Genomic DNA, 16,255 nt, shown 5'->3' on the forward strand with positions numbered 1-16,255 from the left:
TAGGAAGGAGGACCAAACCTAACATTCAATCTTTGGTGAAGTAAAGATGGGGAAAAAAATGTTGCTCTCATTGATATTTCAAGGCTGAGCAATTCCTTTACTTGCCACGCTTAAAAATAAGAGAGATACACATTTGGAATAATTTGTTCATTTTTAGGAGAAAACAGGAAGTTAAACATAAATCTTTATGACCAGGGTTTTTGTTCTTTTATGTGGATTCAGGTAAATTTTAATAGTTTGCAGAAAGAAATAAAGAAACAAAAATGGAACAGGGCAAGGATATAAGAAGAGTTTTATACAAAGAAATTTGGCCCAGAGAAAAAATTCAACTTTATAATAAGTAAATTACCACTTAAAGTCACATAATTTGTTGATAATAAAGATCGTATCCCATCTTTCAGATCTTATTTCAAGACCTAAAGATCTTAAAACCAGAAGCATCAAAAAACTAAAAATTGTGATGCTTATCCATTTAAATACCTAATGAATGCTTTTAATCAATGAAACTTTATGATTTTTAATTCTAAAAGCTCCATGATTCCTGTGCACAGGATCATTAGTTCTCTTCTTTTCCAGCAAATTCAACAAATCCTTCCTTTCAGTCTATTATTTTCATGTAGATGAGTGATTCTCAACTTTGGCTGCACATTAGACTCACCTGAGGGAAATTATAAAACATGGTATGCTTGGACCCCCACCAAGGTAAATGGAGAAAGAATCTCTGAAGAGTCAAACCCAGGTAACCAAATAATTTTCACACTCAGAGTAAAGAACTATTGTTCTATAATTGAGATCAATGTCATCTAATAGAACTTTCTGTGGTGATGAATATATTCTCTGTACATATACTGTCCAATAGAGTAACCACTGGATACATGTGGACCTTAAGCATTTGAAATGTGACTGGAATGACTGAAGAAATGATTAAATTTTACTTAAATTTAATTAACTTAAATAGCTAATTGCTACTATACTGGACAAGGAAGTTCTAGATCATCGGGACTTAGTGTCCTCACACATATTGCCTACAAAGAGATCTACCCTGCTTTTCACTGACTCTACCAAGAGAAAAGAAATGTAACTCATAGTAAAAATACAGTTTAATTCAGAAAAATAGTTTGTTTAAAACCTGAAAATGGAACTTTCAGTTTTATCTACAATATAAAACAGTAAGATCTGTTTATTTATTAATTTTCCAATAATTATTAAGTATTTTCTATCAAGTACTAACTCAAACATCATTTGTTCATCACAGATGAAAAAAACAAAATTTCTACCTTCACAGTGCTTACACTATGTACCCGAAACCTAACATAGAGCCTTTTGCTACTGAATATTTGTACAAAAAATATTTAATACTATTCATTATCAAATCAGTACCAAAATATCAAAACCAAACTTGCAGTGGCAGCTAAAGATGCTCTGGAGAAAATGTGAATGGAAGTGAGCATATCAAAGAAAGAATGTGAACACAGAGCCTTACTTACTAGGAGTTAACTTTTTCAAGGAACTGTTAAATTAGATGATGGAAGAAAAACAAGCACTTCCAATCTGCACCAGGGATTTAACGGTAACTGTTATATGGGCTTCAAAATCTAAACTATAATTGTAAAACAAAACTCAGAGCTTTCATAAGCAAAATAAACTGTGACTACAAAGGCTAAGGTCAAATCAGAGAGTAAATGTAGAGAATGTAAAAGATAACACTTTCGGAAAGATCACCAGGTGCTAGAACTATGACAAGCACTTGAATAAATACTGCCTTATTTAATCCACTCTATAAGACACACTTTTAAGATGTGAAAAAAGCTCAACGACGCTACATGACTAATCCCAGGTCAAACAGTGCTAAGTGTGGCAAAGCCAACTCTGTCCATGATGTTTCTGCCACACCATCTTGTCTCTGTGAAAGAAACCTCTTACTTTTCTTGGTTTCCTATGCTCACATTTTGCTCTGTAAGTGAAACATGAGAAGACAAGATGAACACAATAAAGCCTACTTCACAAGACTATAAATTCCTTTATGAATAGTTTTTTATTCATTCCCTACTCATACGTATATCCCTTATAGCGCCTCACATACAGTAATGACACAATAAATACCTGTTAGGTTGAACAACAGAATGTTAAAAATGTTGACATTTTAAAAATAAGTACTGTCAAAATCCTAAGACTACCTAAGTTGTAAATAGTGTGGTATGTACTTAGCAGCAGAGAGTAAGTATACATGACTATTATAAAATAAGACCCTTCTAGTACCTTGATATGTTTTACACCACAGCTGACAAGTTTATTTGGCTGGTACAAATCCCAAGAGATATCAAATATCTGCAAACAAATCAGATTCATGGTTAAAATACTTATTTTCAGAACCATTTAAGAATCCATCCAAAAGACCAAAAACCTCCAAACCCTACCTATCATAAAACAATATTCCTCACTAAATAATAATCAGAATCCCATACTTCACAATCTTATGAGAAATATGTAAATGATATGAACAAAACTATTTCTTAACTTCTATGAACTTTCCAAAACAACCTGCTTTTAATTTTTAAAAGAATTTCGTCTATAAGTAACAAGAATAGTTCAACAAAACTAGAGCATGAGGCAGGTACCTATATAATTTTTACAGAGGCAAGATACTGAATGTACATTTAACACTTATATAGCTATAAACAGAGAACTTTAAGTATTTGAAATAGAGTACATTTTTATAGCTTTCTGTCATACAGAACTACTTACATAAATAATCACAATATTTATTTCACAGTATAAATTCTGTTTTTATTTTTTAGCTTTATTGTTTATGGATCAGACAAAACTAACCTGTATTTAAGTCATGGAGACCTCAAGCTTTGTTCTTTGTTCTCCCAAAACTCAAAATATATACAAACCATTTTTGTTATAAGAGCAAACAATAAAAAACCCAGCTGAAATAAAATATACATTAGAATCATGCACTTTAATAGTAAAAACTAATGATTAAAAAATAATTTCATAGCACAAAAAATCTTTGGTCTTTACCATGCTTCTTTGACACCTACCTACATAATCACCTAAGATGCTTATTACCTTTAAAAATGTACAAAATTATTCTCTTCAGTGATAATAAAGAATATATCTTATAAATTAATGTTTAACAACTCACCACGACAGCTTACATGAAAACCATTTTGGGCAACTTTAAAATATTAACCACCAAAATACTCTAAAAATTCTGACAGTACCATCTTTTAAAATAATCTATTTACTAAATCCAAAGTGTGAAATGCTTTGATCTAAGTATACACAATTGTCTAATAAAATGTACCTAACACTTTAATTATCTAAATTGTGTGAATGTGTAACAGGCCCCTTTGAGAATCTGCTAAAAGACAAGTATATTTACCAAAATGCAAATACACACAAAATTTTCTATACAACTTTTTAGATTCATAGATTCCACTCCCACCGCCACCTGCCCCAGTATTAATGACTACATCTCCTATGCTGGTTCAGATTAGACTTTTACTACACACAAAAATAATGAGAGATTTTTAAGGGTTTATGATAAAGTTTTTGATGTATGTTTATAAAAGTAGTAGAATTTTTAATTAAAAAGCTGACTACAAAGTATTTTCTATATTAACTTAAACAGCTTAGAATAAGGAATATATTTTTAGTAAGTTTCCAAAGTAAAAAATGTTAGCTCTCTTAAAATTTTTAAATAATATATATAATTTCAAATTCTCACATGCAATATGTTTCATTTTAATTATGATACATATATAACAAACCAGTGATAAAACTATATAGACCCTAAGCATGAGCTGTTCAATTTTTAAATGGAGGTCTGAATAACTTAAAATTCATCATTCTGCTGAAGCAAACAATGGTTAAAAGTTTTATGTTATCACTTCACATATTGAGTCCTATTTTTGAGTACTACTATATACATTCTAAAATTTTATGAATATTTGTGACTATACTTTAAATTTTTAATTACATATGAACTATCTGGTAATAACAAAGCATGGAAACATATCCCGGCTCTCCTTTTTCCCATCCAATACCCAGTAGAAACACGAATGGAGAATACTTACTCTATCTGTGTGACCAGGAGCCATAGATAACATTTTTCCCCTCTTCCAATCCCAAACACAAACTGCATTCTTTGAATCAAGTCCAACTGAAACCAAGCGCTGAATTATATCCAAGAAGTCCATGAGGGAATAAAAAGGCAAACAAATAAAAAAGAAACCAAATTATAAATGCAAACAAATTATCCTCCTGGGTATTATAAACTTACACATCAAAACTTACACACTTATATTTTATATCAAAACTTACATATGTATATTATATAGACCTCACAGAGAAAGGCTGGATGTATTTCATCTTGGTAATATTTGCATAAGTATAGTTCTTCACATTAAGAAAGAGAATAGACACTTCTATTCTAACAGTAGGACTGACAAAATACCATAAACATCTCTCCTGCTAAAAACTAAAAATGCTGGATAAAATGTAAAAACATGTTTTTAAATGTACTGCTGAGCTGTCAAGGAATTATGAAATCTGGAACAAAAACAAAGAGACTTCATATGGGAGTCCTGGAGGATAAGAGAGCTCCCATGTACACTTTATTCTAAAGGTACCAGCTAACTCCTGATAAGCCTGATTTTTGTTCTGTAGGCTGAACGAAAATAGGATAAAGTTTAGGGCAAGTCTAAAGTGTAGATCTGAACCTGAGACTTCTGACTAAAGCAGTGAACTCCTCAGAAGTAAGGGAAAACAAGAAACCACTCCTTTAAAAATAAAGGGGAGGGCCCACAATGCATGAAGGGAAAGACAATCCTCCCTGAAAATTGATAGTCAAAAGCAGCTTTCATACAGTCATAATGCCTAACTCTACATTAATTACGAACTCCTCAAGTGGAAAATTTCAGAGTGGTCTGAGGATTCTTAAAGCATCTTCAACAGTGTAGCAGAGTCAAATATAAATCCTATTTAGAGAACTGACACTTCAATCCATCCCTCAAAGAATTCCTACAGGTAGCAATTCAGTAAACATAAAAATAAACAAATATCCCCAACCCCCATAGCCATGGGAAATAAGGGACAATGAGTAAGAATTAGCAAGTCAAAACAAATAGCAAAACCAGTCCTAGAAAACATCAGACATTGGAATTATGAGGTGAAGAGAAATAAAATTAAGGTTTCAAAGTATCTTCATTCAAGCAAAGAATAGGAGACTGTAAAAAGTATTCAAGCAGATCTGAAGAAGCAAACGCAATTTTTAGAAATGAAAAAATAAATTTAAAACAGTGGAGGAGTTAAATAGGCATTTAAAGGGAGATGAAGATACAGAGTTAAGAAGAGGAGACAGGAAGATGGAAACTGTGAGAGGGGTTAAGAAACACAAAAGATGGACTTTCAGCCACAAAGTATTAGGATCTGAACCTGCCCCCACTATAAACAACTAGAAAACTACAAAATGTATGAAACAAATGCTTTCAGACATTCATAAGAGGAAGTGAAGCACTGTGAGCCCTGAAAGGGGAGAAACAAACAAGGTGAGACCTGCACTTGCCCCAGCTCTCATCTAGGAAGCAGTCTGCAGATTATAGCATAGAAAGGTAGAATCCAAACAGAGCCCAGGAGACTTGCTGATTTGAGAAGACAGAGCCTGGAGTTTAGAGAGGTCAAAACAGCTAGAATTTGTAGAGCAGAGAAAGAGCTCCAGAAAATTTGTTTATAGGACCCCTTGAGAACACTAATCTTTGCATGCATAGGGTGAAATCTATGAGGCCATGCAAAGAACAAACTCTGGGGAATTCTAAAAAAGCAATTACTGGGGAGCTAAAGCCAAAAAATTGCCAGAGATCACAAAGGGTCAGGATCCCTTGAGTTCCTAATAACCAGAACATAGATACCTCTTTAAATTCACTAGGTACTCAGTGACCCAGAAGTGTCACAACTTAATGGTGAAATTAAACCAATAATGTTAGAGAAAGAGCTACTCTAGCCCTGTCTTCCAAAAGCTTGAAAGCAAGCTTTCACAAGGATCAAACTAATCCACAACTTAACTACCTGCCAGAACAATGTCCAAAACACTTTAAAGGAATACAACAAAATCAAGAATTCAGAATGTAACATACACAATGTCCACCATCCAATAAAACAAATTATTGGACATGTGAACAAAGAAGAAAATGTGACATATAATCAGGAGAAAAACCCATTAATAGAAGCAGACCTAAGAGGGGAATTAGGTGGCTCAGTCATTAAGCGTCTGCCTTTAGCTCAGGTCATGATCCCAGGGTCCTGGGATCGAGCCCCACATCTGGCTACCCGCTCAATAGGAAGCCTGCTTCTCCCTCTCCCTCTCTGCTTGTGTTTCCTCTCTTGCTGGGTCTCTGTCAAATAAATAAATAAAATCTTTTAAAAAAGAGAGAGACCTAAGAATCACAGGAATAATTAAAATTGAGACATTAGCTATTAAAATGAAAACGTTCAAGATGCTTAAGAAATATTTCAGATTTTATTTTTAAGTAATCTCCACACCCAACATGGGGCTCAAACCCACAACCCTGAGATAAAGAGTTGCATGCTCCACTGACTGAGCCAGCCAGGAGCCCTGCTCAATAATTATTTTAAAACATACAAGGAATAAAATGAGAAATAAAAGACATAAAAGAACATACAGAACTTGTAAAAATAAATGTGAAATTATGTGAAATAAAAATTCATTCCATAGGATTAATAGCAGCTTAGATCATTAAGAAAAGATAGATGAACTTGAAGACAAAGCAACAAAAACTATCCAAAATAAAGCACAGAAAGAAAATGGAAAAAAAAATTAACAATGCCTTAGTTAACTTTAGAAAAACATCAAGTGATCTAACATACAGGTTATTCTAGCTCCACAAGGAGAAGATGGAGGAAGAGACAAAACAAAACTGAAGAAATAATGGCTGTAATTTTCTAAATGTGATGAACCCCATAAACCCAGAAATTTAAGAAGCTCAGTGAACTACCAGCAGAAATAAACATAGAAAAAACATACATCAACACAAATGGTAGTCAAAGTGCCAAAACCAGGGCTAAAGAGAAAAATCTTAAAAGCAGCCAGAAAAAAAGACAATTTTGGTGGAGAGGATCAGAGATTAAAAAATTATCCTAGAGTCCTCATCTGAAGCTATACAAGTCAGATGACAATGAATAACCTCTTTAAAATGCTGAGGGGTGGGGGTGCCTGGGTGACTCGGTCCATTTGGCTCTGGACTCTTGATTTTGGCTCAGGTCATGATCTCAGGGTCATGGACCAAGCCTGCAGTGGGCTCTGAGCTCAGTGCAGGGTCTGCTGTCCCTCTCCCTCTGGTCCTGGTCCTCCCCCACTAGCACTTCCCAATCTCTCTCTCTCTCAAATAAACAAATACATAAAATCTTTAAAATGCTGAGGGGAAAAGGTAACATAGAATAGTATACCTACCAAAATTATCTTTGGAAAATTGGGTCAAAATAATGTTTTTCAAGTAAACAGAAGGTGAGAAAATACACCATTGATAAATCTGCACTAGAAGATACGATAATGGAAATTTCTTCAGGCACACAGAAATGATACACTTGTGAATGAAGAATGTCCAAATAATATGTAAGTCAGGCTTTTGTTTTTAATTTTCTTTTAAAACTGTGTAAAGCAAAAATAACAGCTATAAAATTTACAAAATATGTGTAAGTAAAATGAATAACAATAGCACAGTAAACAAATGGAGAAACAAAACAGCAGGATACTTCGTGAAAGTCACAAAATAAGCCTAAACAAATTTAAAAAATTAAAATACAGACTATTGTTGTCTGACAAAAACAGAAATTAGAATAACAGGAAGCTATGCAGAAAACCCTCCAAATGGGTGGAAAATAACAATACACTTCTAAGTAACTGAAGGGTTAAAGAAGAAAGCATAAGGATCAGCCCACAACACAAAATTTGAAAAGCACTGGTTTAGAAGCAGGGGCCAGCAAACTACAACACTCAAGCCAAATCCTGCCTGCACCCTGTTTTTGTAAAAAAAATTATATTGAAGCACAGCCATACCTATTCTTTTACAAGCTGTCTATGACTGCTTTCCCACTACAATGCAGAGCTGGGTAGCTGAGCCAGAGACTGTATGGTCTACAAAGCTTAAATATTTCCTATCCGACTTGTTACAGAAAGTTTACTAATCTCTGATTTAAAGCATAGACACTGGTACCAGACTGCCTAGGTTCGAACACTAGCCCATTTCTCATGAACTGGATTACTTTCAGCAGTTATGCAGTCTCTCTGTATCTTGTTTCCTCACCTGTTAAGTGGGGATAGGGTTAACAAGAAAATTAATATATATGAGAGTTACTATATGATGTTATAAAATGTTCACTATCATTATTATTCGCTTACCATAACCTTAATTAGCTTTAAGAACCTATCTTCTCAGGGCCTATGGGTGGCTCAGTTGAGTGTCTAACTCTTGGTTTCAGCTCAGGTCATGATCTCATGGGTGTGAGATTGAGCCCTGAGTTGGGCTCTGTGCTCAGCAGGAGTCAGCTTGAAGATTATCACCCTCTGTCCCTCCCCCGACTCACACACAGGCATGTGCGGGTACATGTGCACCCTCGTGCTCTTTCTCTCAAATAAATAATTAAATCTTACCAAAAAAAAAAAAAAAAAAAAAAAAAAAGAAAGAAAGAACGAACGAACCTATGCCCTCTTCCTGTCCAAATGAGAAAGGCCATCAAGTACCCAGTTAGAAACAGATTTCTGCAAAGTAGAATTACTATTTAAACCCTCAAACAGGTGGAATAAATGGCTCCCATAAAAAGATACAGTATATAGTCTGTTATGGCTCTCCATCAAATCATGCTGGCAGAAATCTCAAGGGAACAAAAGGAGAGGATTTCCTTTCTTGAGAGTCTTTAATAGTTCGGAACTATAAGGTATCAGTATCTAGCTAAAAGAGATCTTTACAGTGTAGAGATTAAAATTTCACAAGACAAGCATCAAGTGAGGGACAGTTAAGGGGCACTGTCCTTGCTCTCTGACTTGGCTCATCATACACAAACAGCAAACCACAATTGGCCAAAAGTTTTAAAACTCCATGTACCTCCATAGAGCCTCCAAACATACAGCTGTGTATAGGCAGTAACAAAAGAGATCTGGGAGCACTTCTCTGAGCAAACTTACATAGCCAAAATCAACCTCCCTCAGCACAGGTTAAGTAACAGCAGAGAGGATAAGGTAGAAATAATCAAGTCAATACTACTTCCTCTCCTAGCTGTCATTTTTTATCATTTTTTCTCACATTTAACCCAGCCTAGGTAGATAAGGAAGAAAATAAGGTTTTCCAGTAAAAGTAATGCTTTCAGGGTGTCTGCATGGCTCAGTTGAGTATCTGCCTTCAGCTCAGGTCATGATCCCAGAATCCTGGAATGGAGCTGTTTGTCAGGCTCCCTGCTCAGCAAGGAGGCTGCTCCTCTTTCTCCTTCTCCCTCTCCCAGCCTCATGCATGCATTCTCTCTCTCTTCCAAATAAACAAGAAACTTTTTTAAGTAATGCTTTAACAGTATCTTGGAAGACTGAGGAGGATTTGGGTAGAAAAGTAAGAGAAAGTGCCTTTCAAACCAGGGGCACCTGGGTGGCTCAGTGGGTTAAAGCCTCTGCCTTCGGCTCAGGTCATGGTCTCAGGGTCCTGGGATCGAGTCCCGCATCGGGTTCTCTCTGCTCAGCAGGGAGCCTGCTTCCCCCTCTCTCTCTGCCTGCCTCTCTACTTGTGATCTCTCACTGTCAAATAAATAAATAAAATCTTAAAAAAAAAAAAAAAGAAAAATAAGAGAAAGTGCCTTTCAAACCAAAGGACACCAAGATTAGAGAGATCATGGTATTTTCAAGAAAAAGCCTAATTCAGGATAGCTGAGGGGAGTACCACCTGGAAAGTGGCAGGAGACAAAGCTGGAAATGTAGGCCAGAGCCAGAGAAAGAATAAACTTTGTGTTTTAATAGAGTTGGAATAAAGGGAGATTCAGTTTTAAATGTGTAATATTTGGTATATTTGTATGACACTCAAGGGAGGGGGTGTCTAGAGTTAAGGAGAGAAGCGGGGGCCACTCTTAACTGACGAGGACGTTAAAATCATGTGAGAGAATAAGAAGGCTACAAACTCCTAAATAACACTGATATTTAAGAACTAGACAGAAGGAAAAGCTCCTTTAAAGATTAAGAAGTAAAAGTCAGAGAGGGAGAAAGAAAACCAGGTAAAGAAGCCTCTAACCATCTTCCTAAATTCCTCCTTGATCTAAGTCCCAAACAAAATCTTGGTTGTGTCCATTAATTGAATTGGAAGTATTCATTAAAATGTTTTAGCACACTAAATTCTCAAATAAGAAAAATATCCCAAAAGACACAACTAGGTGATCCCATAAGTTCCTGCAACTGTGAAACATACTCAAATAAGGAACAATTATACTTAAAAGATTTTAGTATGGGGGTCCTTGTAATCTCAGTGTTCATTACATAAGAACTGTCATGTTGTTACAAAGTAAAATCACAAACTTTGTAAAAGATTCAGGGCTTAATGGAGTAAATACTGGTATAATCATAAATAAAGCCATCGGAAATTAGGTCTGGCAAAGAAACAGGAAAAAAACTCAAGAAAAATACGTTAGGCACTTGAGATATGTCCTGATATCAAGAGATTTCTAAAAGGCACTTAAAAAAACCAGTGAACTACTCCCCTACTGTTTTTGCAAAAATTACGCTCGTCATAATCATGTGCCAAAAGTCAAAGGTAAACTAAAGCAATTTATTTTGTAACATCACATAACTGACAAAATTAGGTTAAAAAAGTAACACTATTCTCATTTATTCTGTGAATCACCAGATCGGTTACTATAGCTTAGATTTTTATATGAGAAATGTTTTTATAATATATTTTATATTTTCAAGACAAAGTACCACTCAAATTTTCCTTCCTCCCACTAAGAAATTTGAGTTCCTATTTGATGTGCATTTACATAAGTAGATTTTTCAAGTTCTAATTATTCTCAGTAAGGCAGACTTCTGGTATTAGAGTATTCAGTCCAATTAGAAGAAAGCCTCTGGGAAAATAACATTCAGCTTACTACCAACAGGGAAACTCATTCATTGGATAAATCTTAACAGAGCACTTAGAGTTTCAAATCTAGTACAAAATGCAAAAATCATACAATATCTCCTAGTTGATATCTCATAAACAGTTTATAGATATTAGTGAATAGATATGTTCTCAAATATATTTTTTAACTAAAACATTTTCGCATTAATATAATTTCAGAGATACTCTTTAACTTAATCTTCAATTGGCAGCAGTTCCTTATAAGCTGTAACTATATTTAAGATGGATGAATTCCTTCTGAAATATAAATCACTACCTCCTAAGTTCCATGTTTGGGAGGCAGGAGAGTATTGCGGTTAAAAATATGAGCTTTGGAGTGTGACTGACCTGGGTTTCCGCTCTGGCTCCATTTACTAGCTGTGTAACCTGGGGCAAGTTATTTAACCTCTCTAAGTCTCAGTTTCTTTATCTGTAAAATAGAGATAATAATAGTATCTATTTTATAGGGTTGCTGTGAGGATTAAATAAGATAAGGTAGGCTTAGCACAATGCTTGGTACTTAGTATGTGCTCAGTAACTTTTAGCTGTTATGTTTTTTATAAGCTTAAATTTTTAAGTAACACATTCTCATGAATATCTGTGGTATCACATGTAACCAAGGCTTTTCAAGTTACTTAAAATAAGCAAAATTAAAGGCCTTTCAACTAGGAAAATCTACGGGCATGACTTTTCCTTGTATATATTAAAGAAATTCCTCAACAATGTAATATATTACATTTAGAAAGAGCTATTTCAAAATTAAAACATCTGTGTTTAAAGTATACAGATACTTATTATAGTTAATACACACTGGACTTCATAATACTTTTGGTAAATGATTTAAAAAGCTGTGGAGGTTTGTTTCATAAAATTTAATCTTCTGTGAGGTAGGTAAAGAGTATTATTCTCTTTCTTTAAAAAAAGAAAATGAAATGGATATGAGGACAGTAAGGGACTTGAAAAACAATAGTAAAAATGGGATGCAAATTAAGGATCTATAATTGCCAATCACTGCTATATATTGATATTAAACCTAGAAGTACATATTTCCTCAAATGAAAGCTTCCAGTTAAGTCTTTAAAGATCTCTTACCAGACTCTTAAAAGAAAGTCATTAATCTATGCTACTCGAAAAAGCTATTCCTCAGAGTTATAAATAAAACATGTACTTATCATTTTCAAGGGAACAGAACACAATGTAATCTGTTTTTGTAAAATATCAATATAAAATTAATTTTATGAACTGAAAAGCAAGTAACTAAAATTTCTTTAAAAATTAAAATGATTTTTAAAGTCTAATTTTAACATAAAAATTAAAGGCTATAAATTAACCACATCTGCAAAATTCAACTTCTTACTACTACTTAAATATGTTTTCGGTATAACAAGTTCCATGAAAGCACCACAAAAAAGTTATTGGCATGTTTAATTTTTTTAACAATCATTAACTAGAAGGAGATAATAATTTGGGGACTAATAATAAGTAAGAGGAATGATAATCATCCCTTTGTTTTCAACTTTGATTTTGTATAAAAATAGCTCATAAGAGCTGCCTCTATTTTCAATAAAAAATGTAATTTTAACAGAAACCTTTAAAATAACCGAAAAAACATATACAGCTCTACTTAGAGAAACCTAGTTTTCCTAAGATGTCTCCCATCTGTCTTATCAACTAAACTACCTGGAAAAGAGTTATTAATATGTAAAATTTTCTAGGACAACCAGGTAATACTCTATTGAGTCAGAATCTCTTTGGCTTTCATAATAGTGTTGATTAAAAAGTTCTTGATACATGAAATAAAGACTCCTTATTGTTCTTATTTTATTATACTCATTAACTATCCACCAAACCTACCTACCTCTACCCTTGAACAAACAGGTATCTTTCATCTATTGCTTTCCAATTTAATATTTATAGATTTATAATAATTTCTTATGGTACACATTTTTAAGATATAGTTTAGGAAAAGAGAAAAAATATCACATACCTGTCCATCTAAGTCGAATGCTAAACAGGCTATACCATGTGTATGAACATCCTTTAGAACTGATATGGTCTGCACAGTGTATGAATCCCAAACACAGATATAAGGCTCTTTCCCAACTTGTCCTGTTGCTACTAATACTCGTTCAGGATGCAATGCAAGGCTGCAAAATAAACAAACAAATTGACTTAAAATTGCTTATAGAGCTTTTAGAGTATTTGATAGATGTAAACTTTATATACACCAATGCAAAAATTAGATGTTATCCATTTTAAATAATTTGAATTTAAAATAACTTCTACAGGGACGTCTGGATGGCTTAGTCATTAAGCGTCTACCTCAGGCTTGGGTCATGATCCCGGGGTCCTGAGATCAAGCCCCACATTGGACTCCCTACTCAACAGGAAGCCTGTTTCTCCCTCTCCCATTCCCCCTGCATGTGTTCCCTCTCTTGCTGTGTCTCTGTCAAATATATAAAATCTTTAATAAATAAATAACTTCTACAAAAATTCATGCAAAAAGTTATTACTTGACTAGTATATGTATGTGATAAGCAGACTGATGACAGACTTCATAATCTCTGTAATATGATACAGTGTGTGTAAACTTTGCAAGAAAAGAATTCTCACAAGAGATCAACTGCACCACAGCAACAAATTAGTAGCAACCTTACCACATGCCATTTTCCCATTTGGTCTTCATCTGTTTTTAAGCCTTCTCTCCAATTTTACTCTTTTATTGGATAACATTAGACCAAATCTTAGTGTCCAAAAATAGTATTTAGCAGCACCCCTATGATAATACTTGAATTACAAATCCCATTCTTAACTGAAGTAACATTGGTATGTAGCATTATATAAGTTTCAGGTATACAATATTATAATTAAGTATCTGTATTCATCTCAAAACAATCACCTCCAAAAATCTAGTTACCATTTATCACCATACATTTGACTTCCTTCACCCATTTTGCCCACCCCTCAACCACCCACCATTGTAGAATCACCACTACCCTTGTGGTAACCACCAATCTGTTTTCTATGTATGAGTTCATTTTTATTTGTTATTGTTGTTTTTAGATTCACATATGACGAGATCATATTGTTTTTTACTTTTTCCTTCTGACTTAGTTCACTTAACACCTTCAAGGTCCATCCATGTTGTTGCCATCGGATTTCACTCTTTTTATGGCTAATTTCATCCATTCACCCACTGATGCTGTTGCCATCTGATTTCACTTTTTATGTCTGAGTAGTAGTCCATTCTGTGTATATACCACACCTTCTTTATCCATTCATCCACTGACCACATTTAGACTGTTTCATATCATCGCTACTGTAAATGATACTGCAATTAACAATAGGCTGCACATATCTTTTTGGTTAATGTTTTCACATTCTTCAGATAAATGCTCAGAAGTGGAATTGCTGGATAGTATGGCGGTTCTATTGTCAACTTTTTAAGAAATAGCCATAGTGTTTTACATAGTGGGTGCACTAATTTACATTCTCAGAGTTTTATTTAGGAGGGTTCCCATTTCTCCACATTCTCTCCAACACGTGTTTTTTTTCTTGTCTTTTTGATGATAGCCAGTCTACTCTTGTGAGGTGATATCTCATTGTGGTTTTGATTTGCATTTCCCTAATAATTATGGATGTTGAACATCTTTTCATGTGCCTGTTGGCCACTGATTTATCTTCTTTGGAAAAATGTCTATGCATATCTTCTTCCCATTTTTTTAAAAAGATTTTATTTCTTTGACAGAGATCACAAGTAGGCAGAGAGGCAGGCAGAGAGAGAAAGAAAAGGAAGCAGGCTCCCTGTGGAGCAGACAGCCCGATGTGGGGTTCGATCCCAGCACCCTGGGATCACGACCTGAGCCAAAGGCAGAGGCCTTAACCCACTGAGCCACCCAGGCGCCCCTCTTCCCATTTTTTTAATTAGTTTTTTTTTTGTTAAGTTGTACGAGTTCTTTATATGTTTTGGATGTTAATCCCTTGCCAAATATGTAATTTTGGCAAATATCCATTCAGTAGGTTGCCTTTTCCTTTTGATGATGGTTTCTTTCACCATGCTGAAGCTCTTTAGTTTGATATATTTCAATTTGTTTACTTTTGCTTTGGTTTCCCTTGTCTTTGAAGTCATATCCACAAATAAATTGCTAAGATTGATGTCAAGGAACTTACCACCTGTTTTCCTTTAGGAATTTAACGGTTTCAGGTTTTACATTCAAGTTTTTAATCCATTTTCAGTTAATTTTTATGTATAGTATAAGATAGTGGTCAAGTTTCATTCTTTTGTATATGGTTGTCCAGTTTTCCCAACACCATTCATTTAAAAAGAGAATGTCCTTCCTCCATTTTATGTCTTTGGCTCCTCTGTCATAAATTAATTGTCCATATATATGTAGGCTTATTCCTGGGCTCTCTATTCTGTTTCATTGATCTGTGTGTCTGTTTTTATGTCAATACCATACTGTTTTGGCTACTTACTATAACACAAATCTCATTTCAAGAAACAGACAAGTCACTAATAATTCACAGAAAATAATCTGAGTCTTTAAAACCAAGACAAAGATTTAACAGCTGGTAATGGTTTATGTACATTGTCAGAAGGTAGGGAGTTCATAGAAATTTCTCCTTCATAAATTTTTCTACAAGTAGATTTAGAGTATGAGATTCACCTTTGGGAGGACAAAAATCACTCCTGGCATGAGAGTGAGGATGGATTCAAAGTGGGAAAATTTAGGAACATATTAAGACAAAATCAACTGGGGACTCCTGGATGGCTCAGTAGGTTAAGCAGCTGCCTTTGACTCAGGTCATGATCCCAGGGTCCTGGTTTCAAGTCCCACATTGCTTGCTTCTGCCTCTGGCTGCCCCTCTTGCTCAGTCTCTCTTTCTCTCAATCTCTGACAAATAAAATCTAAAAAAAAAAAAAAAAAAAGACAAAATCAACTGATTGGATGTAATGAGTAAGGGAAAGAGAAGGGTCTAAGATGACTCTAGGATTTCTGGCTTGGGCATCTGAATGGCTTAGATGGTATTCATCAAGTCAAGGAATACTAAATGAGTAACCGGTGGGAAGGAAGATAAGTGGGAATGGAAGGTTGGTTCAA

The 16,255-nt window shown here is 34.5% G+C and overlaps 1 protein-coding gene across 6 annotated transcripts in view; it reads right to left on the reverse strand.

Annotated features, from left to right (window-relative positions):
* EML5 (EMAP like 5) overlaps nucleotides 1–16,255 on the reverse strand; it is a 171,622-nt gene that overhangs the window by 128,894 nt on the left and 26,473 nt on the right. For 5 of the 6 annotated variants that reach the window (XM_032878580.1, XM_032878579.1, XM_032878577.1 and 2 more), the window contains exons 2-4: nucleotides 13,141–13,300; nucleotides 4,086–4,184; nucleotides 2,260–2,328 (exon numbers count right to left, since the gene is read on the reverse strand). In XM_032878580.1, coding sequence (XP_032734471.1) covers nucleotides 2,260–2,328; nucleotides 4,086–4,184; nucleotides 13,141–13,300 — 328 coding nt within the window. Of the gene's footprint in view, nucleotides 1–2,259; nucleotides 2,329–4,085; nucleotides 4,185–11,501; nucleotides 11,514–13,140; nucleotides 13,301–16,255 lie in introns of those variants that run through there. The other variant, XM_032878581.1, reaches the window with a different exon arrangement.

Source organism: Lontra canadensis, unplaced genomic scaffold (assembly GCF_010015895.1).
Source record: "Lontra canadensis isolate GAN:19392208 unplaced genomic scaffold, GSC_riverotter_1.0 scaffold64, whole genome shotgun sequence".
NCBI lineage: Eukaryota > Metazoa > Chordata > Mammalia > Carnivora > Mustelidae > Lontra > Lontra canadensis.